Below are 25,746 nucleotides of genomic sequence, written 5' to 3' on the forward strand. Positions count from 1 at the left end.
TCTCCCAGTGCAGGGACAATGGAGGAGATAACTCTCCCTACCAAGCCATAATTTGGAGAAGCTTTCAAATGGAGCAGAAGAGGTAGGAAGTAACAATGAACCAACTTTCTGTCACACAGACAATAGAGAAAGCTCAAGGGGATGGCATCTCTTCTTTCCAGCCCTTCAGGGAGGAAAGAAAGGAACACCTTTGGAGTCTGATACTCTTTGTTCTTTTTCTCTGGGCCTTGGATATATGCCTTGACTTGCCAGAGTCACTGGCTTTCCTGATTGTTTGCAATGCCCAGCAGTGTTTTTCCTGTTTCCCTCGCCTGCTTATCCCAGTGATCTGCCCAGGTCAGCAGCTCAACCCCAGGGTCTGTGGTGTCACTTGCCTTTTGACCTGGAAGCCCTGGAAGCCCATTGAGTCCATCTTTGCCAGGCAGCCCCTAAACAGGAGGAAAATACAAGCTGTAAGTGCCAGTTCTTTAAATTGTTATCAGCAAATTCAGCATAAGTATGCTGAGTTCATCCCTCCTGCCACACACCTAAGTTTAAGAAAAGAAGAATCTCCTCATTCATTTTGGTTTGATTTCTTTTTTCTACTTTGTCCCAAAAACCACAAAAATTCTCACACTGTATGTATTTGTGCTGCCCTTTCTTCCAGTATCCCAGTTTTAATGCATGACCACTGGATGTCAGCATTGTTACAGGGAAACTCCAGTATTGAGCTTTTATGTACTTTAATTTTTTTTATGTATCTTACCTACGTATTAACTTATTCTTTGTAAGTCCCTATTATCTGTATCTATAAATATATATTTTTTTAACATTTATTTTTCCTTTTAAATCTTGGTAATTTCTTATACACTATAGATGCCTAAAATTAAATTATATAGCACATAGTGACAGAGTGGTTCAGCAAGATAAGAATTAAAATTACTTCCTGCAATGCATTTAAAATGGTGAGAAGAAGTTTTCTTCCCTTTTCCAACTGTCAATCAATCCACACACACTGCAGGCTGTAGGTGGCAATTCTGTACTAAGTATTTAATAATTCAGCTTTTATGACTTAAAACCAAAATAAATTGCTACCCTCTGCTAAATCTGGGATTTTAATCATGAGTTATTTGGCCTGATTCAGGAAATTCCAGGTTAGGAAAACAATACTGTGTCAAATGCAGAAAGAATTCTGAAAAGTATCATCTAAGGAAAATATCATGATCCAGTTCCGTAGGAATAGTGGGACTGCACCTGGTAAAATTCTCATTCACAAAAGGTATCTGGAATTAATTTCTGAATTAAAAGTGACAGTATTGGAGCCCATGTTAAAACTTTGTGTGCAGACAAGATGTGGGAAACAAAGCAGATTTGAGAATTAAACAATCTGAAGTAATGAAGAGCTTTGAGTTGAGGGAAACAGTTCCTCAACACTTACAGGTGGTCCAGGTGGTCCAGTTTTACCAGAAACTCCAATCTCTCCTGGCAGTCCCTGAGAAATTAAATCACAACAAAATATAAATCAGTATTTCTGTTCTTTGTAAGAACCTCACTGGAGATTGCTGCCTTCAACTGAAGTGCAGTTTTCCCTCCACTGCAGTCAGGTCCCTGCCATGGGGAGCCCTGGAGACACTGAATTATCCCCAGGAAGCACCAGTGTGGTTCCAAGGCTCAGCAGGGAGAAGCTGTGCTCTAGGACTGGCTGTGGCTTTGCAGTAGAGAAAGTATAAGAGAAAACACACTTTGCCAGAGGCCTTAACTCTGCTTCTTCTGCAAGCCATGACCTAAAATTTTCTCCAGCTCTTTTTCTTCTCCTTGATATAGAATAAAATCCCCCAAGCTCTCTTACCGGTGGCCCAGGTGGTCCTGGGGGTCCAGCAATGCCTGGGGGCCCTGGAGGTCCCTGCAAGAGAGGAAACAAAGCCAGTTTATCAAATTCTCTGATAGCAGCTGAAAGCCTCAGGTCCTCCCCTGTGAAATAGGGGCCCTGTAGGAAACAGGCAAAAGCACTGAGCTTTACTTGCTTAACTTCTACCCAAAAAGTGCAAGATGCTAAACCAAGGGGCCATGAACACAGGTAGAACATTATCTTTTGCTTAAGCCACTGCTGCCATTGCTAAGAGGGCTCCCTCCTCCACTCCCATACAAGAGGAGGAGGAGTTGAAGGCCATCAGTGGTAACCTACAGCACAAAGCTTGACCAGTGGGATTCCTTGGAGCATCCAGTCAAAGTTAACCTTGATTCAAGTTGTTTCAAAGTGAATAATTTACCTCTGCAAAAAAAATTGCTGAAAGCAACTAATGGCTTGTGGTTTGAGCTTGCTTTTTTGGGGAGGGTGGGGTTAAAAATATGAATCCAAAAGTATGGAGAAATGCTGCAATGACTCAAGTGTTTTAAAACAAAATGTGCCACCATTTTGTTGCTCAACATTCACCTGGTAGATAGTAAAAGATGCTCACAAACTCATAGTTTGATGAACATATTCAGTTGGAAATATCTTAATATTCTTACTCATTTCCCTGCAACAGCTGTTTCTCTCAGGAGAAATATTCTCTCAATAGCCACCTGATTTAAAGAGGAATTTATTTCTATGCATCAAGCAAATTGTTAAATTTAGCTTCCTATGAGAGATTTGTTTCCAGCCTTGACAAATCTTAATATGCTTCTTGAGATACAAAGGTTACTGGATACTGCCAGCTTCCCCTGTAGGCAAGACAGGATTTCTCCAGTGCTCAGAATGAAAAGTGTTCATGTATTTTTTGGATCAGGACCTGAGCAAACAGCTTGAGAAATGGATATATGACTGAGCTTAAATTTTACCCTCTCTGCCTCTTTCTGTCTTTCTAACATGACAATACCATTAATTTTTAGTTTTCAGCATAAGAGGAGTTCTGATGTGATTGTACTTTAAAAAAACCCCAAAAAAACCACCCCACCCAAAACCTCTGTAAAGATTTGAAACTGAGCACCTGATAGAAGACAGAAAATGGCCAGACAGCATTTTCACTGTCATTATTCAATATTTAGGTATTACAAGTCGTAGATCAGTATTAGCATTTATTTTTAGTGACAACTGTAGATGATGAGAAGAAAATGGTGTAAAAAAGTGAGGAGAAGGAGTTATTTGAGGCATGGCTGGCCTGAGATGGCAGATAACTTCAGTAAAGAGCTAAGACAGTCTTTCACCAAAAGATGGGGCAAAGAGACCAGGAAAGGATCCTCTAGCTGCACTTGCCTCATTGCAACTCAGAACAGACATGGAATTATTCTGTCAACAACACTCTCACTTGTAAACTGCCTCAAATGTGAATACAGCAAAACATCCCCAAAAAGATGTGCCTTCAGATGCACTGATGCTGATGATTTAATTCTGGGGGAGTTCTGCAGCTGGATCCTGTAGTTATAGATTCTACACCCATCAGCAGACACTTGGTCACCACCACCCTTCACTTAAAAAGGCTTCAGCATTCAGGGAAAAGACTCAACATTCCAAATAAGCCCAGCACAAGAGAAAACACTACACACAGACCCAACTGTGTGCAGACCCTGCTGGATGGAGCCAACAGACACCAAGGACATGGAAATTCTGCTTGGCTCTACTCCACCTCTACAAGGCATGGATGAGAGGCCCCACAGAAGGGATGGGCTCCAAGAAGGGGCTTCCATGAAGAATGGGGGGAGTACTGGGAAAGAAGGTAAAACTTCAGAAAAGCTACAAACTGATTCTGATTGGACTATGTGTAAATTTACCTTTGCAGGCTTTCCTTGACAATTCCATCAATTCATTTCTAATAATTTAATTTTGTTCTCCCTCTGTCACTAAGTGAACTGTCTCCCACCAGGAAATACATATCCTTCCTAACCCTACAATAGAGAACTTCTATCAGGAGGTGAAAAACCCCAGTCAGGACCCAGCCTCAGCCCAAGCAGTCCCAAGTGTGTTGTGTTACCCCACACAGTGAATTGGCAGGGGTCAATCAGATCTAAAAGCAAAGTCTAACTCCAGCATCTGTCAGGAACCAGTGTAATCCCTAAAATGTAGTGACACATCCTCCTCATCCCAACTCTTTCAGTAACTCTTGGTATTCCCACCATCCAAGACAATTTCTAATTAATCTCTTAAGCTTTCCATATGCTAGACCACAATAACCTTATGCAACCCTAAGTCCTGAAATTGAATCCCACTGCTCCTTTTCCTAAATTGCCAAAAATAATTCAATGTCATTGTCCTCCAAGAGATAATTACCCATGATTAGCATCATGCCCAAACTGTTTTACAGGTAGTTTCACCATGTGTTGTACCAACAAATGCTACACCCACTAATGGGAAGCTCTTCTTATAAAATCTTCTCTGAGGTGGCAGAAAAAGCAGTTTTATGGAATGGCCAGCAGTATCCCTTGGAGATGCACAGGGGGCTGGCAGCCTGCTCCAGCTGACTGCACACAGCAGTACATTGAGTGTCCTGCTGGGGCTCCTGCCTTCTACAGCCTGGGATACAGCAAGTGATGGGACAAAGTGAAATAAAATGGCAGAAATACATCATAAATATCTTTTATAGAGCACTCCCTTTTGCTACTGTTCAGAGATTTTCTGTTTTACTTGTATATCAACATCTTGTATTGTAGCCCTTCTCCTGACTTCTGAGTATAATTCAGAGCAAGTAATATTCTTTTTAAATATTAGAATTCACCAAACTGACAGAATCTATTTATGTTTTTAAAAACCCAACACCATAAATCTACAGCACCAGGACTGTGTGCAATGTTTACCCCCAAAAAATCTCACACCATCTGTTTTCTTTGCTTCCATTTTTAAGTGAATCCAGATTAAAGCACCTGATTTATACAACCACCTTTTTCAAAGATTATTTGATGAATTATACAGATGAGAGTCCCTATCCCAAATCCAGACCACAAATATTGTCCTGTTAAAACCCTGAACCAGAAGAAAATAATAACAGGGTGTATTTTTTTTGCAGCTGGTAAACATTCCAACGTGTGCTTTGTATGTGTTGAAGCAAAAACTGATACATGAAAACTTGATTTTAAAACAGATCTACACAAACTCACTTTGGAAAACAAATTCAAAACATGGATTTTTTTATTAAAATGTTTAGACCAGAATATTTTCAAACTGTTGTCCTGAAACAAAAATATTTCAAATGTTCATTAAAATCTAAAATCTAAATATTGTGTAGAGGCGTGTTGTGTTTTGGGATGGAATATCTTTAAAAACATTGTGGAGGGTGGATTTTCTCAGGCTTGCATTTCATCCAGCCCCATTCCTTAGACAATGCAATGCAGTGACAGTGCTCAGGAAAGAAATCTGACACTGTTCATACTGGAGACACAGCTGTGTCTGCCCTCCAGAATCCACTCTGCAGTGCTCTCCTCTTCCAGCGTGTACCTTGCTGAAGACAGTCTGGGAAAGGCAGAGATATTAAGATTTAGGTTGTGCACTCCCAAAGGAGGCTCTGAGAAGGAACAGAAACGTTTTCTTTTGACTCCATCAGTAGACTGCTTGGTCTAAATCTCTTTTCCATGAAAGAAGGGATGACTAAGTCTTAAAGGGAGGTGAACAAATAATATTCCACAATGAAAACTGAAGTCTGATGGCTTTCCCAGACACCTGAAGGCAAAGCTTACAGACATATTTTTTGTGTACTATTCCACGCTGCTGCCTCGATTCTCTTACACTATGACAAAGGTTTAGATAAGCCCTTAACCCATACTAAAACAGATTCTGGTCTGGGTTGTTAATGCATTGTGCCAGGTTTACAAAAAAGAAGTGACATGCAGGAGCACTCTGTCTGATGCCAGAATGACAGCAAAATGGGTAACTGAGGGACTGATACTCTCTCCCACTCTCTCTTCTTGTCTCCAAAGACATTCCCCACAATTTTGCCTCTTAGAAAGACCCCACAGACTCTTTGTACTGTCTTTCCTTTATTTACATTCCTTTCCCACCAGAAATGAAGCAGTTGCAGACAGTTTTGTGGAGCAGCCCACACGTCTCACTATGTCCCTTGCCACTCCAGCACTCCACTTCTCCTCCATGGCATCTAAGTGGATTCCAGGATCAGCTCCTCAAATCTGCTTTTGATTTCTCACCCCAGCCACTTCTGCTATAAATTGTAATTATACAATCAGAGAATCGTTACAGTTGGAAAAGACCTCTAAGATCCTCAGGTCCAACCATCAACCCAGGGCTGCCACAGCCAAGCCACATCTCTAAGTGCCACTTCTTTTAAATAACTGCAGGGACAGTGATTCTACCACTTCCCTGGATAGCCTAACCCAGTGCTTGACCATCCTTTCAGAGAATAAATATTTCCTTATATCCAATCTAAAATGGAAACTGAGATATTTTCTGTAATGCTGCATTAGAGCACTGTATTTCTCTCTCTGCTTAAACCCTGCCTTACAAATTAATACAAAAGTAATAGAACATATAAAAAAAGCTGTTGCTGATGACACTAAAAATCAAAAGCCTGAAGAGCCAACAGATCTGAGCATTTGTCTACAGTACATGTCCTAGAGTCAGCATCAGTGACAGTGCCATAATTCATACACAGATCCAGACTCCAGTCATTTCATCAGGTGGCATTGCAACTGGAGTACCAGCATTAAAATAAAAGTTCTGTCAACAAAAAATTCTCTAAACTGTCTTTGCAGCTCTTTAAAAGTATGGAATAAAGTTGACTTTGTACCTAACAGTCTCTCTAGGAGAGTTTCCTGCTTCCAGTGAAAAGCAGTGTTTGTTTAATTTAATCACTTAGTGTAAGCTATGGCCATGATCTCTTTTGTCTACAGAGGAAGATTTACTTCTCCATGTGTTTGCTTGGAGTTGGTTTACTGAGTCAGTGCAGCAAATGAGAAAAAACAACTAAAAAAACCTCCTTTAATGTCTTTTGTTTCAGCACTATTAGTAATCTTCACAGGTGAAGACTTTTTTAATTTATTTTTTTAACAGTACAGATCTTATTAAAGATCGCTCTGAGCAATATCTTCCAATTCCAAGCAGCACTAGCAAAGCTTGAATTCAATCTGAGCTTTGCAGCTGGGGCCCACATCCTTTTCTTACATTTTGTAGTATTAACTTGCATTATAAAAAGGACATTAAGGACACGGTGCATTTCAGAGAAGATCGTTTATCATCTGAATTACTGAAGAAAAGCTGGGCTTGTGCTCACACCCTACAGACAAGTCTATACAAATTAAATCACTGCCAGCCAGAACCATAACAGGTACAGCTTGTACTGGTCTGACTCTCAGGTCTGACTTACACCACCAGGTTATCTAGCACAAGGCAAGCCTCAGTAACAGCCCAGGGGTACTGCAAGGCAGAGGTATGGTATTTAGCTTTTAATCTCAAACACTTTGAGACTTTTGCTGTCTCACAGGTGGCCAGAAAGTACCCATTCAGCACAGGGAGCCTCAACAGTGGCTCAGTGGCCCTTTTGTAGGTGCCTGTTTTAAGAGAGTTTCAGGATCCACTGATAATACTAACTGGATCTTCATCAAGAGCAGGCACCTGCATCCCCATTCTGAGCCCAAAAAGCACTTGCATTTGGAGCCAAACCTCAGCCCTTGTAACTCAGTGGTACAGCTCTGAGTGCCTGAGCCAACTATTTCAGCTGAAAGTTCTTTACAGAAATGTTCGTTTTTCAGTCTGCATTTGAACATCCTACTGCAATAAAAGTTATCCCTATGATTAAGGTTCTTGGACACTAAAATAGTACAAATAAATAATAACAACATAAACACATTATAAGTTTGGGTGTCTGTGTCCTTGCTGCATGAAAATTGTTCAAGTCCAGAGGGGAAAAAACATCCAAAGTTTCCATTCCAAAGCTTAATGATGTTGCAAGATGCATCATTTGTAAAGACTGGAAAATAAATGCTCAGTTTTAAAGGTGCTGATCAGACAACATGAAACAAATAAGCAGATGGACAGGTTCACCATCACAACTGATTTGGAAGGAAAATGAAAATTTAAAAATATTTTTATATTGTAATTTTGTTTGAGTTGGTGTGTGCAAAGACAGACAAAGCTAACCTACTGTCACAAAACACCTGCAGTCTAGCAGGGAAGCTGCCTCCTAGATGCTGCTTCAGGGTCTGACACTTAAATTATCTCTCAAATGGCCCTTGAGACTTGGACTGACTTATCTCAACTGCACTTTACCACTGAACCACAGAATCACAGAATCTCCTGAGCTGGAAGGGACCCACAAGAGTAGCCCTTAAGTTGGTTCCCTTGCACAGCTGCCTGATCTTCTGTGGCTTCTCAGCTGAACTGAGCATGACAGCAATGATTTTTCTTGACAAAGCCCAATAACAACTTCAGAAGATCTTTCCTGTGTCCTTCAGCAACAATGAGCCTTCTAAAGCTCCTATATCAACCCCTTCCTCTTGTCCATACAGGTATCAATGTGGGGAATCAGGTCAGAAACCAAAAGTAGACATAAATTTAAAATTGCAGAGGAAAGGGAGGCTATTTTCATGTCCTAATTTGGTTTATGTGGAACCAACTCAAATCAGTTGTCCCTCAACACCACAGGGGCAGCACAGGAACAGCTGACATAGGATTCCAACTTGAATATCCATGTAACTACACTGTAAGAAAACCACTTTTCTTCCTAAGCATTTTTGGGGCATAATCTAATTAAGAAAAAAAATAATGAAAAGAAAATGCTGATAAAATGCTTTAAAAATCTAACACCATCAAAAGTGCTGTTAAGCTGAAAAGTAGTTTTGTCAAAAAGTGAATGCAAGCATTTTCTTTAAAAGGAAATATGGAAATCTGCAGTAATATGTCCGGAACAGACTGCCACTGCAGGAACCAGAACAATATTTTGCCTCTGCAGTTAGATTGGAGGAGCAGTCAATTTAAGTATCCCTTGGTGGGGCAAGCATTTTGTGAAGTTTTAATTAACATAAAATTCGCTACCATTATTTAGCTTGTGCAAAAAAGAAAATCACTTAATCCTATGTCAGCAATTTTCACAGATAGATTTATGAAATTGCTAACACATGCATATATATGTTTAATTTGCAGAGAACTTGAACGAAATAAGTATGACATTGTTTGGATGGATACAGTCAGGTATCTTAAAATTAACACATGGATAAAAATCTTCCTCCAAAATGAAGGGAAAAAAAAACCCAACACAACAACCAAACAACCTAAGAAAAATAACACAACAAAAGCAGGGTGTTGGACTCAATGATCCCAGAATTCAAGAGGCATTCTTGTATGTTCTCAGGCATAAGAAGGGATTTTGGGGTGTCCTGTGCAGGGCCAGAAGTTGGACTTGATGATCTTTCTGAGTTCCTTCAAACTTAGAATATTCTTTAATTCTAAAATCTTTTAAATCCATTAGAAACATTGTCTTCATTCTTGTAAGCTGCTGCTGAAATACTTGCAAATTAGATACCATAGTGAAGGAAAAATGTTTTAAGATATGTAAACCAGTATCAAGTGGTGTTTTACAAGGCAAGGTTCCCTGCTGGACACAAGGGACTTCACCTGCATGGAGCTTCAAGCCCTTGGATTACTTCTCTGACATTCTCCACAGACATGTCAACAGCTCTTTACAAAACTCCTGTCACACAAACCACTTCTAGATCATTTCTCCTGGTTACAAGGGCATAAATTGCCAGAGCACATAAATGAGCAATCTCACACAAGAAGTGTGCTGCTTGTTGCAATACATCACCAAAAGCTGCAGCAATGGAAGCTCATCATTCTTCCCCAAACTTCAGCAATTATTGAAACATAATCCTAAAGCCAAAGTCCAGTTTGTTAATTTACTATTGAAAGGGAAACAGATGAAACACTCAGTTTTATTCTGAGCAGACAGCTCAGTGTGAGGTTGCACCTTTCCTGCTATAGGACATTCCCATGAATGACCCTACAGGGTGACTTTAAAAAGCAATTCAGGTCTGCTGAATTTGTCTGCAAAGTTAGGAGGAAAATAAGTCAGAGGTGTCAGCGTTATTAAAACACAGAGCCAAATGGGCTGATCCATGGTGGAGCAAAATCCTCTCTGACAACTCTTAACATAAACCACACTGTTTTGCCCTTATGATGTTACGGTGCAATTTGGAGCTCTAATTTTCCAAAAGCTTTTAAAAGAAGGAGTTAAGGGATGATTAACTTAAGACATCCCCCTTCCTCAAAAACCACAAATCAGTGAGTTCCCCCTGGAATGATGCTGCTCTAAGCACAAGCAATGGGGAAATCCCATACAACCTGTCCTGATTCAAAAATATTGAAAAAACTCTGGGCAGTAAAAGTAATTGCTGTCAGACAGACATCTCTCAATATCAACAAGATAAATTATTTTGATCTTGAAAGGAGAAACATGAACTTCAAATACTGTACAAAGAAGAAGCTCACACATGCTGCACTGTGTGGTTCCATGTCCCCTGTTGCCACAAAATCTGGTTTTACACATTTTATAGGAGAATGAAGAAATCATCGCTTACCTGAGGGCCAATCAGACCATTGATTCCTGGGAATCCTGGCTCTCCCTTTTTACCCTGCATGTTCAACAAAGGAACACATATTAGAGAGCAGACCAAAGACTGCTATTGATTTTCCAGTCTTTCACCCCCAAACTGGTAAATCAATGTAATGTGGGTACACAAAACACGAAAGCTAGAAATGAAGACAACAGACATAATTTGGAAATGAAACACCAGTTTCCTTTGACAATCCTGTATCTCCCAAATTGTGGCAATAGTTGTAAAGTTGAGAGCTGTTCTCACACACATCGTGGCATCTCCTACACCCTGCAATCCCAGCTGGCTTCCCTCTACAGAGGGGTAGGGAAGTCATGGTGTTGAGATAAAGCCAGGGGAGGTGCCCAGTGTAAACATGGGCTGAGAGGTAAAGCAATGTCCCTCTGGTCCCTTGCACTGCTTTGTGCATTAAGAAATAAAATAATTAAGAAGTCTGGTGCATGGTTGAATAGAAAAGATTCACTATCTCTAAGCTGGGAAACAGGAATCCATGAGGCATTCACCAAGCAGCAGAGCTCACTGACTCCTCTGCAAGTAAAAAATATCCTTTCAAAGGAGTCAGAGAACTCCACTGGTGCAAGGTAAGGACAAGCCCAGAGCTGGAGAACAACCCTGAGACAAGGTCACCTGTACAGATGCCAGAGCTCTGTGTCCCCATGGGTCTGACCTCAAATAATTCAAAAGGAAAATATCCTTCATGGGAAAAATGAGGAAGAAAGGATGAAGTAAGCACTGGAGTTAAGGCAGAGTTTGGATTTGTTTCTTAACCCAACAGGTGACTTGCTGTGTTACTCTAGGTAAGTCACATATTTTATAAAAAAGGATCTCTTCTTCCCTTATATGTAACAGACACTGAATCATTAATATTTCTGAGGCTCTTAGTAATATAGTAGGAGGGTACAAGAGGAGTCCTGTAAATACCTGAGAAACAGACTTTTTCCTCCCTCATTTCTACTCATCTAGACTGATTTTTTTTTAGAATGATAATATAATTAACAAAGTTTTGTGTCCCTGATAATGTAAGGGTCATATATAAAATTTTCCTTTTATTTTTCTTCATTTAAAGATGTGCAGAAACAGCATTTAAGAACAACAGATTTCTGCTAACTTAAATGAATGAAAAATCTAAACCATCAAAAAAAGTTTTCATCATATTTTCCTCAGCTGTGAATGAGACTTATTAGGTAATGTGTCAAAATCAGTTATTTTAATTATTTTCCTAATCAAAAAATCTCCAACAACCCTCTACCCCAAAACAATCAGTGGTGATATACAGAAGAATTTAAGAAGAATATTAAAGGAGTGATTATAGGGTCCTCAGGTATAAGAAAGAATTTGTAATCATTTCCAGGACTCAATATTAATAAAAATTTGAATTAGATACTCTAGCACACCCACTATTCATAAATGTTCCTTCTACTTTTCCAACGTCCATCATTTATTTTCTCGTCAAAGCCAACAAGAGCTCATTTTTAATTTGAGGGACTCATGTTGCCACATGATTTTAACATTATGTTTTCTAGTTAAAGATGATCATTTTGCCCACTGCTAAGGTGACCATGCAAAGGACACTGTTAAAATACTCATTTAAATAAATAAGTAAGTTTATGAATAAAGCATACAGGATGTGGTGTGTGGGGCCAGACATGGGAGATGAGCCACCTCCAGCTTCCTATCTGTGTGGAAGCTACATGCCAAGGTGGCTACTTCCAGAGTTACAACACTGAGGCCAGAACAGAGAACCACAGAATGGGTCAGGTTGGAAGGCACCACAGCAGATCACCTGCTCCAACCTCCCTGCTCAGGCAGGACCATCCCAGAGCACAGGCACAGGATTGTGTCCAGACAATTCTAAAATATCTCCAGGGATATTCCTGGAGATTCCTGGAGACTGGAGGGAGACTCCAGTTCTCAGTCACTTCACAGCAAAGAAATTCTTCCCCATAGTCAGATGGAACTTCCTGGGCATCAGTTTCTGCCTGTTGCCTCTTGTCCCATTGCTGGGACAAGAGCCTGGTCCATGCTCTCACCCTCCCTGCAGACACTGACAGACATTGACAAAGTCCCCCCTCAGTCATTCCTTCAGGCTGAACAGCCCCAGCTCCCTCAGTTTTCCTCAGAAGAGAGATGTTGCAATGTTTTTCTCTGAGTCTTGGTCCCAGGAACAGAGGTGGATTTGGCATCAGGCACATAGGAAGCATCCTTAATTGTGTCCATCAAAACAAGACAGTGCTACTGACTCCTTTATGTCCCACCAACCAACTGTGGTGTCTCCAGACTGATGCCCAGGAACACTGATCTGTGGTAGCAGTGAGAGATGTGAGAGGAGCTGTTTATTCTTTCCTTGGGTATAATGCTGAGAAATTTCAGTGCTTTTCAAAACATTAAGAAATCCCTTAAAGCAACTTGTAATTATACATAGACTGAGAGAGGTTTCCCATGGTGAAGGGGACTTGTGGGCCACTTGGAGCTTAGCTGAAATCCAACTACAACAGATTCTCTCCAAAGCACTAGTCTGTCTGTAAAGGACAAAAACACTTGCTGGGAGAAATTATACCTATGAGAGCAAAACTCAGTGAAATGTCACACTGCCTAATAATGTGACAGAGAAACCCCAAAATTATGCTCTGTTACCTACAGTAAGAATCAGGTAAGTCTGTATGATTGTGTAACCTTTGACAACATAAAATACATCCTATTTGCCTTTACAAGCAATTTGAACAAAAACAGTTTAAAATATGTGTTTTATTGGAAATTTGTGTATTTACCTCACTGACAATTAGTTTCACTCTGGATTTAATCTATGGCATCAATCCCTTTTCCTTTCTTTTGTTAACTCGCTTACAGTTTGATTTCTGTATGGCTGAACTTTGCCAGGGCAGGCAAAGTCATCTGAACATTTCAAACACCCACAAATGAATGTGAACACAACCATCCATCAGAAAGATATCTACCATGCAGAAAACAGGAAACCAAGGAAAATTGTTGTTTCCACTCTGCTGGAGGGGAATTCATAGCCTAAGACTGTTTCCTATCTTGCTGTCCAATAGCCAGAATATTCACTTTCTTATCATGTTTTTCTCTGAGGTTTGGCCCAGGAACAGAGGTGGATTTGGTACAAAGTACAGAGAAAACATCTTTTCATGTGAATGAATATGACTGCTAGCATAAATTCCAATTGTTTGCCCTGTAACCTAGATGGGATACTAGGATTACCTATTTAATCCAGTCTTTTTACCTCTGTATTACTAGAGAAATCAGAAGAAATCCAGAAATGTTAACCAATGTTTGAGCTCCCTAAAGGCAACAGCCTTTTGCAGTCTCCATATGCATTAGATAACACCAGTAAAGGTTGAAGTGAGAGCATCTTGGTAGCTTGAGGAGGAAAATACCACCAGATCATGGATGATTATTGGGGCAGTTGTGGTAAAGTAAAGGGTTACAAAGACTTCTGGACATTGGGAGAGACCTCACCTTGAGACTGGCTCCTTCTGAAAAGCTACTTAATTTTCTAGGCAAATTTATTCTCCACTCTCTCCTGGATTATTTACCCATTTCACCCTGGAGTTACCAGTCAGCTCTCTCCTTCTCTTGGATCCTGGGAGCCTAAAGTGCTTCAAATCCAGGGCAGTTCATATACAGAGAAGAGCTGAAATAGTGTTGACTTCCAAATTCAAGTTGTGACTGGCCTGAACAGGAAAATCATATGCAACAATCCACTCAGGTTAAAGATGGGTCAAGAATGGAAAGTCAAATATCGTATTTCTTCCATCATCAAGCAGAGGAAAAGCTCAGCAGCCCTCCAGAGACCTTTCCTGCACTGACAAATGTTCTGAACACTCCTCCTTTGGGGGGAGGATGTACCCTGAACCCAGGAGTTCCCAGTTTTAACTTTTATTATTATTATTATTATTACTTATCTGCCTGACATGTGTACATTAAGTCTTAAACATGGAGAAGGACATTCACTAAATAATACTATATCATAAATATATTTTCTATTAATTTTCTTTTCATAAGATTATTCTTACTACCCCATTAGATTCCTGTATTGTTTTTTGTTTTGTACTGATTGTACCTTGAACTTGGACAGATTTTATCAGTGCAGTTTTATAAAACTAATTTGATAGTTCATGACTGCTGCAGCATAAATGTTTTCTCTTGGTCTCTTTCTGAAATTTCAAGCACTTGAATGAACTTGTAATATTTCAAAAAAGAGGAAAAGTATTGAAATCCAAATTATTGAGCACACTTCAGAAGAACCCTATGTTTAGTCTGTACTGGCCACAGATCTGCGTGCTTTCCAGGAGCATGTCATACGTCTGCACCTTTTGTGCCTATCATGAAAAAATTTGGTTTTATTTCCAACAAATATTTCAGTAGATCAGGTATCAAAGACTTGAGTGCAGAACCAAAGCACTTCAATTCTCTTCAATTTTACAGAAGGAAAAGGACAGGAAGAGGGAAGAAAACCACAAAACCACCTTAAAAGTAAAAGCAGACTCTCAGAGTTCTCCTTTTTCAGGCAGTTTTAATAAAATCAGGACAGTATTGTCTGTCACTCGAAGGTCTTACAGGTCACATGAGAATAGGAAAGCATTTTTCTTCACACAGTGTGCTCCTGATGTGAGGGTATCATTGTCAAAATGCAGACATCAGGTGCCAGGCACTTCTGACTAATAAAATGAACACAATCCAGTTGCTTGGTTCAGGTTGGAATTGTTATCTCCTGCCCCCAGATGAGACCTGTGTAGATCCACCAAGCCCAGCACTTTGATTCATCTCATGAATTCAGTCATTGAATAATGGCCTTTAATTAAAAATATATATCTATTCATCTAAGATGCTTGGTGACTAATAAAGACCCTTAGGAGAAGTCTAACTAGCTAGACACAACAGAGTCTAGGGAAAAATTCAAAGACAGAACAGATCAAATGACATCTATAATCAAATGATCATTAACAGGAGCATTTTCTGTCCTGTTGCAAACCCTGATGGATCACTGTCCTTTACCCAGCTAATATACTCTATTAATCTTATTCAAGACACAATGTTTCACAGTAGGCTTTAAAACTAGGATAATTCCTATCTTACCACCTTATGAGAAAACCACTGCAGAGCTATTTGCTAAAGTGATATTTTCTAAGGTCTGGGAAATTAGAAGAAAGCAAGTGAATGCCCTTTTCTGCTGAGGCATTGACTGAAGTCTGCATGCACTATCTTCCCAAATAGAAGATTCCTAAAAATTCACACTTACAGCTAAATTTAATAGCACACAATCCAATGGACAGTCTGTAGAAAACCTCTTAACAAGGTATATATCTTTTCCCTCTACTGTTGTTTGCTCATCACCCTCCTATACACACAGGTTCTCTCTCACACAGGATGATAACAGCGCTGGTGCTGACTCAAAGCACTGCAGGTAAACTCCATGATGTCCTTTAAGGAGAGAGCTATCATCAAGTCTCTGTGACTACTTAAAAAAGTGACCCATTAAACAGCAGTACTGAGACCCAAGTGACTGCCTCTAAAAATGCTAAGCAGGTATCTCACTCTCACTCTTGTTGACTGCCTTGAGGGCAAAGAGGCCCTCAAGAGAGACCTTGACAAATGGACTGGGCAATCACCAATTGTATAGTGACTGGTGTAAATCCACAGTGCTGGATCCTGCACCTGGGATGGGCAGCCCTGGATGTACAGACAGACTGGGGAATGAGAGGCTGGAGAGCAGCTGTGGGATGGGACCTGGGGGTCCTGGTCAGTGGAAGCTGAATGTGAGTCAGCAGTGCCCTGGCAGCCAGAAGGGCCAACCCTGTCCTGGGGCATCAGGCACAGCATCACCAGCCAGGCAGGGGAGGGGATTGTTCTGCTCTGCTCTGCTCTGGGGAGGCCTCACCTCGAGCCCTGGGGGCAGTTTTGGGTGCCACAATATAAGAAACATATAAAGGTATTAGAGAGTGTCCAGAGGAGAGCAACAAGAATGGCCTTACAAGAAGTAGCTAAGGACACTTTGCCTGTTCTGCCTGGAGAAGGCTGAGGAGACCTCATTGCAGTTACAGCTTCCTTGTGAGGGGAAGAGGAGGGGCAGGTACAGATCTCTTCTCTTTGGTGACCAGTGACAGGACTTGAGGAAATGGCATGGAGCTGAATGGGGGAGGTTTAGGTTGGATATCAGGAAAAGGCTTTTCCCACAGTGTGGCTGAGCACTGGAACAGGTTCCCCAGGGCAGTGATTACAGCAGCAAGCCTGCCAGAGTTCAAGAAGCATTTGAACATACTCTCAAGAACATGGTGGGATTCTTGGGGCTGCTTTGTGCAAGGCCAGGACTTGGACTCGATCCTGATCAGTGCCTTCCAGCTCAGGATATTCTGTGTTGTTTTGTGAGATGTTCTTCATATGAACAGGCTTAAGCAAGGAAAAGCAGGTTTAGAATATGAGTGTAATAATAACCTTTTAGCAGGACTTAAATATTTGAAGATATAATTCCATGTCAGAAAAAATCTAAGATCTTTTCATATATAGGAAAACTAAGCTCCTGGCAGAGAATGGTATACCAGCTACCATTTCTGGGGACCCTCTTTCTGTGTACAGACCAAACAGAACAGAAAATAATAAGTATTGCAAGAATCTTTACACTTATTTGACTTCCAGGACAATAAATTTCTCTGGAATTTCAAACTGAACACATTAGTGGTGGTTCTGCACACACAGTCATACCAAGCAACCCCTTAGCAGTAAGGAGCAGATATAAATACAGGAGAGCACATGGCAAGAAAGAACCTGAACTGCATTCAACCTGTCAGCTCCAAGAGGTACTGAAAGTTCCTGGACCATAAATATGGAACACAGGAAAGGATCTGGGCCTCAGGATTCTTATATGAGTAGTCAAGTACAAGTATATGTAAGGGTGAAAGTAGCAAACCTTATTGAACAAAGCTATCTTGAGCCTCCCAAGACTGATTAAATTAAAAAACCAACTCACCCTTTGACCTGGCAAACCAGGGACTCCAGGCTTGCCTTCCAGACCAGGCTCTCCCTTTAAAAGTGAAAAGATTTAGAAAGTTAACAGAATAAGAAACTAGTGAACTATATATGATTTCCTAGCTGTTTCATGCTACCATTATTGCATGGCTACCTAGACAACTCTTACCTGATAATTATGTTTTCCTGTGAGCAGAAAAGAATGAGTAAACAAGATAAAGTGACAATGCCCTGATTAAATACAGAGCACACAACTATATTTAAATTACATAATTCAAACCAGATTTACCTAAATAACACATCTTCACAATGCCATCAATTTTACAAAAGCCAATCAACAGTGAAACACAACAAGCAATTCTAAAGAGAGGAAACACAGAGTGTTTGCAAATGAGGCAGCAGTGACAGTCTAAACTGAGACATCCTGCAGAGCTGGGTCATAAAATATAACTGGAATAGGCTACAATTTAAGTCAGAAGTAAGAATGTTGGCACAAACTGCTGTAAAAATCGTGCTGAAATATAAACACACATACTCAATTCCTAGTTTTCATCCAGAAAATATTTCAGCCACAACCTTGTGGCATAACTCAAACCCCTTTGACAGCAACTATTCCCTGACCTTCATGACATGACAGCTCACAAGTTATCAGTGTATGCCTCTCTGAGATGTGCTGAATGCCCATCCAGCTCTTCAGGACATTAGAAACAGAAAAATGCTCAGGTTCTGCACGACAACAGCCTTAAGGCAAAGTCTGCCCATGTCCTGATTGTCACTTCCCAGTGTTCAGACAGACCATCCACAGCACGACATCTTCTCTCAGCAATGAAGAAAACTGGAGGCTGTGGGCACTATTTAAGTATTTTAGAGCCTGAATAATGTATAAAATTTTCATATGCCCCACTCCAGCCTGAGTTTTAGCTTCTGAAATTGCAAGTAGTGAGAGAAACAACTTACTGGAGGTCCAGGAAGTCCAGGTTGGCCTTGTGGTCCTCGTGGCCCCGGCTTTCCCTACAGGAATGTTTCGGGTTTTTTTTAAAAAAAAGTGTTAAAATATCTTTATGAAAATGTGCATGGGCACATTAGACATGTTGTCTGTCTTTACAGAACCTATACCACCACTTTCCCCACCAGTCCTGAAGAACCAGTGCAGAGACCAGCTGGTTTTCTCCTTAATCTCTTGGCTACTCAAATTATCAGCACTCACTAGACTGCAGACAGACTGATCCACCCACATTCAATAGGCACTTATTCATATCTGGTTCTCTGTTTTTCAAAGGTAGTGGATGCTGGGATATCCTGGATACTCCACTAAAACACTCTGGGTTGGGGTTTGGTGGTGGAGAAGAGAGTTTTTTTGCATAAGCTTCCACCAACATTTTCCCCAAGCCTAGAGAGTTCTGAAGGGCTTTAAAGTATAATTTACATGATGCATACAATTGTATTAAGTAACAGCTAAATGTAAATTACAGATCTACCAACAAAAAAAATCAAAACTTAAGTATATATATACATTTAATACATAAGACTAAACACAACTGACAGATACGTCCCCCTATTTGAGTGCCCAGGTTCAGAGACAAATCAGACATAAAACTCAAATAAAGTTTAATACTAATATTAACATACCCCTGTCCTTAAATAATTGCACAGCTGACTCTACAATTTATACTTGTCATTGATGTAAGATTCACTACATCTGAAAATGGCATTACCCTTTTTCCTTTTCTGATTGTTTTCTCCACTATAAATAAGAAAATTTATTTCTTGAAGTCCTGATAAACCTTCCATCCCCCTTCCCTTTAAATTATTATTTTAAAGCAAAATCTAACCTAACAGGAAACAGAATTACATTAAAATATCCTTGCAATGAAAGAAGAGATATTGAGTCTCTCTTACTTCCTCTCCTTTTAGGCCTTCAATATGCACCTGCAACAGAAATGAAGAGTCACAAAGGATGGCAAGAGTAAATACAAGGCAGAAGGTGCCATAGGTATGATGGGCCCCCACAAGGTATGTTTCTTCCCTTGCTGTTCCTTCAAGTTTCATGGTAACACCTACAGCTCCTCTAATCCTATTGTAGGCTGGAAGATGCTTTCTATTTAAAGAGCTCAGATCGACACAAGGTTTTCTCTCACCTGTGAAGTGATTTGGGTGGCTGTAGAAACAGTAAGAACCTAATTAATTATCTCGTTATATAAACAAGTTAGGAAATTCCCCAGGTCTTGTTTTAGTGTAAATCACAAAGATCTATTGAATGCAGAAGGGAACACGTAACAGGCAGACTGGTTTGGGATATGCCCCATCAGTTAAACTCATTTTCAGGGGTTATACACATCGTTCAAAATTTCTTGGTAATTGCTGTCCCATCATTAATATCACATTTGAGCAGCACAGCAAAATGCTCTTACCCAAATAGGCTGTTTTTCCATAGTTTTCTTTTCCTAATTCCTTTACTTTCTACCACATTCTGAGTAAGGGAATTGCCTGCTGACTTTCCTGCGATTACCAGGGACCCTCTCACTTGTGTCTTTAGTTGAAGAATGCCATTTCCTAATTTCAATAATATTTTTTTTGAAAAGTTAAAGGAATACTCCTTAACTGCTTTGTTCTGTTTTTGCTCAGTTCTAGACCTCTTCTCTGCAAACATAGTGGTAAATCTTTCCCCATTCACTCGGAGATGACCTCCTCATACACACAATACTAGTCTCCGGACATCCTTACATCCCTGCCAGGGATGTGTCTGGCAACAGTGAAGGCACTGCTGAAGTCAGAGGGACGCATAAAGAATGTTAATTTAGTGCCACAGGAAAGATAAACCCCGCTCTTCTATTTTCTGTTTAATTTTTTCATGATTGCTTTCCTGATTTCAGCACAGCAAGTTCCAGTTGTTTTATATTCCACCAGGACTTTTCCAGATATAAGCCAAGGAAAGATCATTCCCTATCATCTGAAACTGCCTTTTCTCTCCTGCTTTATGCTCAAGTCCATGTCAAAGACACACAGCTACTCAATACTGAAATTTCATTTGCTTTTTTAACTTTCACAGGCTCTATGTACCAAAGGCCACTTGGAATCAACTCAACAACTGTCAGAAACCACACAGTCCTGTCACAGTATTGCTCTGTCTGATGCACTTGAGGCAATGCTTTCATTGCCTCAAGTCCTGGTCTTCACAATCTCCCAAAACTGTGGTAGAGCATCTCCTCATTGGAACCTGTCACATGCCTTCTTTAAAAGTCTTCACTTCTTAAAACTTCTTTAAGAAACAAAAAACAAAACCCAAAAGTATTTAAGAACATTTCTCAGTGATATCCTCCCACCCTGCATTTCCACTTTCTCTTCTCATGCAATAATGCTAGAAAGTTTGTGAAAGCTAAAAAAATTCTTACTGAACTGCCAGGCAATCCTGGAAGTCCTGGTTCACCCTGCAAGGAAATACAAAATAAATGAAAAAACATACATAGAACACAACATGGCACATTACACAACAGTGCAAAATAAAAGCAACATCCTGAGAATGTTTTCCAACTGTTGTACATTCTTATTTTCAGTACCATCTCATAATTAATAGATCTGGACACACAATCTCATTTGACTATGTTTTCTCTGCTCTGCAGATGAATACATCTAGAAATTTGCTGTCGTAGTGTCTGTGTTACTGTGATGTTTTACATTTTGATGACATTCAGTGACTTAAAAATGAATGATGCATGGGATGCGCAATAGCATTAGATTTGTCCTTCAAAAAATCTTGTATTTGCTCTGAACACTTACCACACAAATAAACTGTTTGATGCTTAAATCCCTAACAGACCTCCAGGGGGACAGATATTTAAGAGGTCAAAATGCTTTTGTTTGTTAGTAACCAAAATAACTGCAAAAACATGGGAAATGGTACAATTTTCCCCCCCAAAAAATTATAGAGAAAATCATGTCATAGTGGTTGCAGGACAGCTCTTTCCAAGATTTATTGCTATCTAGGATATCAATTTGTCCCAAGTAATTTTTCTTCAGCAATGTCCACCATTAATTATGCTTTAAGATTGTGCATACAGAAGGTTTATCCTTTAATTTAGGCATAGACTGGTGTTAAGTTTATCACATAGCTTCCTTCCACACTCTATTTATTCATTACTTATGTGGGTCTCTGAATGACCCAGTGTCCTGGGGTGACTTTACCTTTAAGATAGCTTTGGGAGCTGAGAGGAAGTTGAAGCTGCTGGTGGCTGATGGGAGTTATTTGTTGTGACCAATTATTGGTCATTTCTGAGAATTGGCGGTGCTTTTAACCATTGAGAAGTGAGATCAACTTGTGAACACCACCTTAAAATGTAAAGCCAGAGTTCTCTTGTTCTCTTTGGTTTCCAGCTTCTGAAGAGGTAACAGGCTCTGTCTTGGCCTCCTCCTCTCCCTCCAGGCCGGACAAGGCCGCAGAGGGTGGGGGGAGTGGGGAGAAATGGAGCCGGCCTGACTTGGTTTGCAGTTTCTGAACTGAAACCTGACACCATGAACATCTGCAGCTTTACAAGACTTGAATTCTTCTACTACCTGAATGAGACTTACAGATTACTCCTCTTCCCAGAGAGAGAGAAGGAAGAGAGAGAGAGGGATAGTCAACATGAAGAAGACATCATAAAACCATTAAAGACAGTGAAGGAAAGAATTGGGTTTTAGATGGAGGAGAATAAGGAGATGCTTTAATAGCTGAAATATTTTTCTGTTAAAGCTATGGAGATGGACAATAGTGTTCTGAAAAAAGCTTCTTTAATCCATGACAGAGTATATTGGGAGGAATAGAGTGTTTCAAAGTGTGGATTTTGAGCAAAAGGTGGAGTAATTGTGATACAGCGAGGTGCTGGAACAGAGTGGGGAGAAGTAATAGTTGAAGATTTGGGGCCTTGAGAGGCAAAGAGAAAACTTCTGCTTCCAGGGAGGCTCACAGAGACAGATAAAGAGAACTTTTGCCTTTGAATAACTCAGCCTTAAAAATGACATCCCTAGACTCATGACCCATAACACACCTCTCAGAGTGATGTGAAATGGGAGGAGACAACTCCTTGTCATCAACAAGGATGACAGATTTTCAGGCAGCTGGCATCAGAGAAATAGAAAGCTATAACAGAAATAGTTTTCTTGTGAGAAACTCCATAGATTAGCAAAACAAGACTTCTGTTTCTCTACAAAGACTGATGAAAACACTCTAGCAGGAATTGAGACTGTTTTAAACACCAAAGTTCCAAAGTTTTTTGTCTCTATGTTGTCATGTGAACAAGGGAATTGTTGGGTAGTGGGGGAGAAAGGGGGTTTTCTGGAAGTTTTTTTCTGGTGTTCTTATTCTTGTAGTTTTGTTAATAAACTTTCTTTGTTCCTTTTAAGTTTTAGGCCTGTTTTGCTCTTGTTCTAATCCATATCTCACAGCAAGAAATAAGTAAGTTTTCTAGTAATTTTTTAGTTACTGCTTTAAAACCACAACACCCAGACTATGACCTTCCATTTTTTTTTTTTTCTCTTAAGTTCAATTATTCTTTATTATTTACTCAGAGCAGCAAAGTATGGTTTGGGTTGGAAGTGATCTTAAAGATAGAATCACTGAAACATTAAAGTTGAAAAGACTTCCAAGGCCACTGAGTCTAACCTCTGACTGAACACCACTATGGCAACAAGACCAGAGCACTGAGTGTCACATTCAGTCATTCACTGAGCACCTCCAGAGATGGTGACCCCACCACCTTCCTAGGCAGAGCCTTCCAATGCCTGAGAAACCTTTCAGTGAACAAATTCTTCTTTCTGTCCAACCTGAATGTTCCCTGGAATAGCTTGAGGCCATCTTCTCTTGTCCTGTTGCTGGCTGCCTGGGAATAGAGAGCAATCCCAACCTGGCTACAACCACTTGCCAGGGAGTTGTGCAAGCAGTAAGGTCCTCCCTGAGCCTCCTTTTCCACAGAATACACCAAGCTCCCATAGCAACTCTTCATAGGATTTACCCTGTAGACCCTTCATCAACTGCACTGCCTTTCTTTGGCAATGCTCTGGCACCTCAATCCCCTGCTTTTCATGAGGAACCCAGAAATGATTGCAAGACTTCTACACAGAAGAACAACCACTGCCCTGGCCCTGCTGGCCACACTGATGCTGACACAAAAGGCCAGGAGGCTGCCTGCCTCCTTACCCAGCTGGGCACAAGCTGGCTCACGATCAGCTACTGTCAGTCAGCACCCCCAGGGCCCTTCCTGCCGGACAGCTTTCCATCCACTCTGCCCCCAGCCTGGGGCACTGCAGGGGCTTCTGGGGAACATGAGGGCAGGACCCGGGCCAGGCTCTTTTTGAACCCCATCCTGCTGGCCTCACACCATCAATCTAGCCTGGCCACATCCCCCTGCAGAGTATTCCTACCTTCCAGCACATTAACACTCCCACCCACCGTGGTGTTATCACAGATTTACTACTGAGAGTACCCTCAATGCCCTTGGCCACATCAGCAGGACAGACACTGAGCAGGACTGGCCACAGGGGACAGCACTAGTGACTGGACACCAACTGGATATGGCCCCATTTCCCACCACTCTCTGGACACAGCCATCCTGACAGTTCTTAACCCAACAAAGAGGGCCCCTGCCCAAGCCCTGGGCTTTTCCAGGACTGTGCTGTGGGATACAGAGTCAAAGATTGGTTCAAGTCCAGGGAGACTCCATCCACAGCTTTCCCCTCAGCCATTAGGCAAGTGACCTCAAAGAAGATCAGTTTGCTCAGGCAGGACCTGCCTTTCCTAAACCCACATTGGCTGGGCCTGATCCCTCAGTTGTCCTCTCTGGGCCGTGTGATCCCCCTCACGATGATCTGCTCCAGAACCTCGCTGGGCCCCGAGGTCAGGCTGACAGGCCTGCAGTTCCTCACATCCTCCCTGCTGCCCTTCTTGGGTATGGGTGTCCCATTGGCACCTCCAGTCACCTGGGACCTCCCAGGTGGACTGGCCAGCACTGACAATAAAGGATGGACAGCAGTTTAGGGAGCCCTTCTGCAGCTCCCTCAGCACCCTTGGGGGACTCCCAGCCAGGCCTGTTATAAGTAAATCGATGGTTATAGCAAGTTGATTTGTTGCTCATATTTAGTCATAAGTTGACGGTTAATTGATACATGTTTCTAATTAATTTTTAATATCTGTTATCAGTGGGCTTGTGGTTCTATGGGGAAGAGGGGATGAAGTTTATTATTTGGTGCAGGTATGATTTAATGGAACTAAGGTTAGCTTAAAGTAAATGAGCTGCTGTTTAACATCATGGAGGACTCAGTGAACTGAGGGAACATTCCAGAACATGACATCACCAGAGTGACCTCAACATCTCAGACATGAATTGGTGGAAAAGCTGACCAATCACTCGTCACCCTGGGAAAATAATTGGTCTAGGATGCACCCTGCTAAGGAACAATAAGACCCCTCAAAACGAGCCAACCAGAGAGAGAATCAAGAATGGACCCATCACGGAGAGAGGGCGGTTATAAAGGTTGCACCAGGACTTCACCCTAGGGCCTCTGGTGGAACTTAATACCCAAAGGAGCATCCAGCGAAGGGTATTGCCACTGTTAGTCCAATTTGCTGACTGGGGCTCAGGCTTATTCTGGACTCCTGCCCCCATTGGTGTTTTTCTTTTGTTTAATAAATGAGTTGACTTTTATTTTCACCCAAAAGGTCCAAGCCTCATTTACAGGCCCACAGACTTATCAGTGTTTCAGTGGCATGGCAGGTCACTAACTACTTCCTCCAGGATTACAGGGGGCTGGCTGTTGTCTTGGAATTGATCTGCCTGTCCAAGACTGAACCAAAGAAAGCATTCAGTACCTCAGCTCTAGAGATTTTCCTTAGCACTCTTTTGTTGTTAATAATTGTAAAAAAAACCACTTTTTATTGTCTTTTACAGTAGTAGCCCAATGAAGTGCTATCACAGCTTATACATTCCTGATTATATTTCCACAGAAAGGGGGGCCGAGGCGTGGGATACATGGCAACCTGAGTGGGAAAAGCAGTTTGGCAGGGCACAGGGCTCCTTTGGGGAGATTTGGGAGGAACATACATGGTAGGAAAAGGGAGAGCTGAAGGTCATTGGAAGAACAGGCCTAGGCAAATTTAAGAGGAAAAAGCTTAAAAAAGGCCTTTGTGACCAAGGGTGTTTCCATGTCTCTGTGTGACAAAGGGTGGCCGTGCCCACCAGGCCTTTGTGACCCACGCTCACATCGTGCCCAAAGGCCATTGTGACA

General features: G+C 41.1%; 1 protein-coding gene across 1 annotated transcript in view; it reads right to left on the reverse strand.

Annotated features, from left to right (window-relative positions):
* Positions 1-25,746, reverse strand: part of COL22A1 (collagen type XXII alpha 1 chain) — a 227,247-nt gene that overhangs the window by 69,890 nt on the left and 131,611 nt on the right. Inside the window, exons 20-27 of the mRNA XM_015620160.2 lie at positions 20,883-20,918; positions 19,390-19,419; positions 18,448-18,501; positions 17,492-17,545; positions 10,474-10,527; positions 1,829-1,882; positions 1,418-1,471; positions 375-428 (exon numbers count right to left, since the gene is read on the reverse strand). Coding sequence (XP_015475646.1) covers positions 375-428; positions 1,418-1,471; positions 1,829-1,882; positions 10,474-10,527; positions 17,492-17,545; positions 18,448-18,501; positions 19,390-19,419; positions 20,883-20,918 — 390 coding nt within the window. The remainder of the gene's footprint in view (positions 1-374; positions 429-1,417; positions 1,472-1,828; positions 1,883-10,473; positions 10,528-17,491; positions 17,546-18,447; positions 18,502-19,389; positions 19,420-20,882; positions 20,919-25,746) is intronic.

This window comes from Parus major, chromosome 2, assembly GCF_001522545.3.
Source record: "Parus major isolate Abel chromosome 2, Parus_major1.1, whole genome shotgun sequence".
NCBI classification, from domain to species: Eukaryota; Metazoa; Chordata; class Aves; order Passeriformes; family Paridae; genus Parus; species Parus major.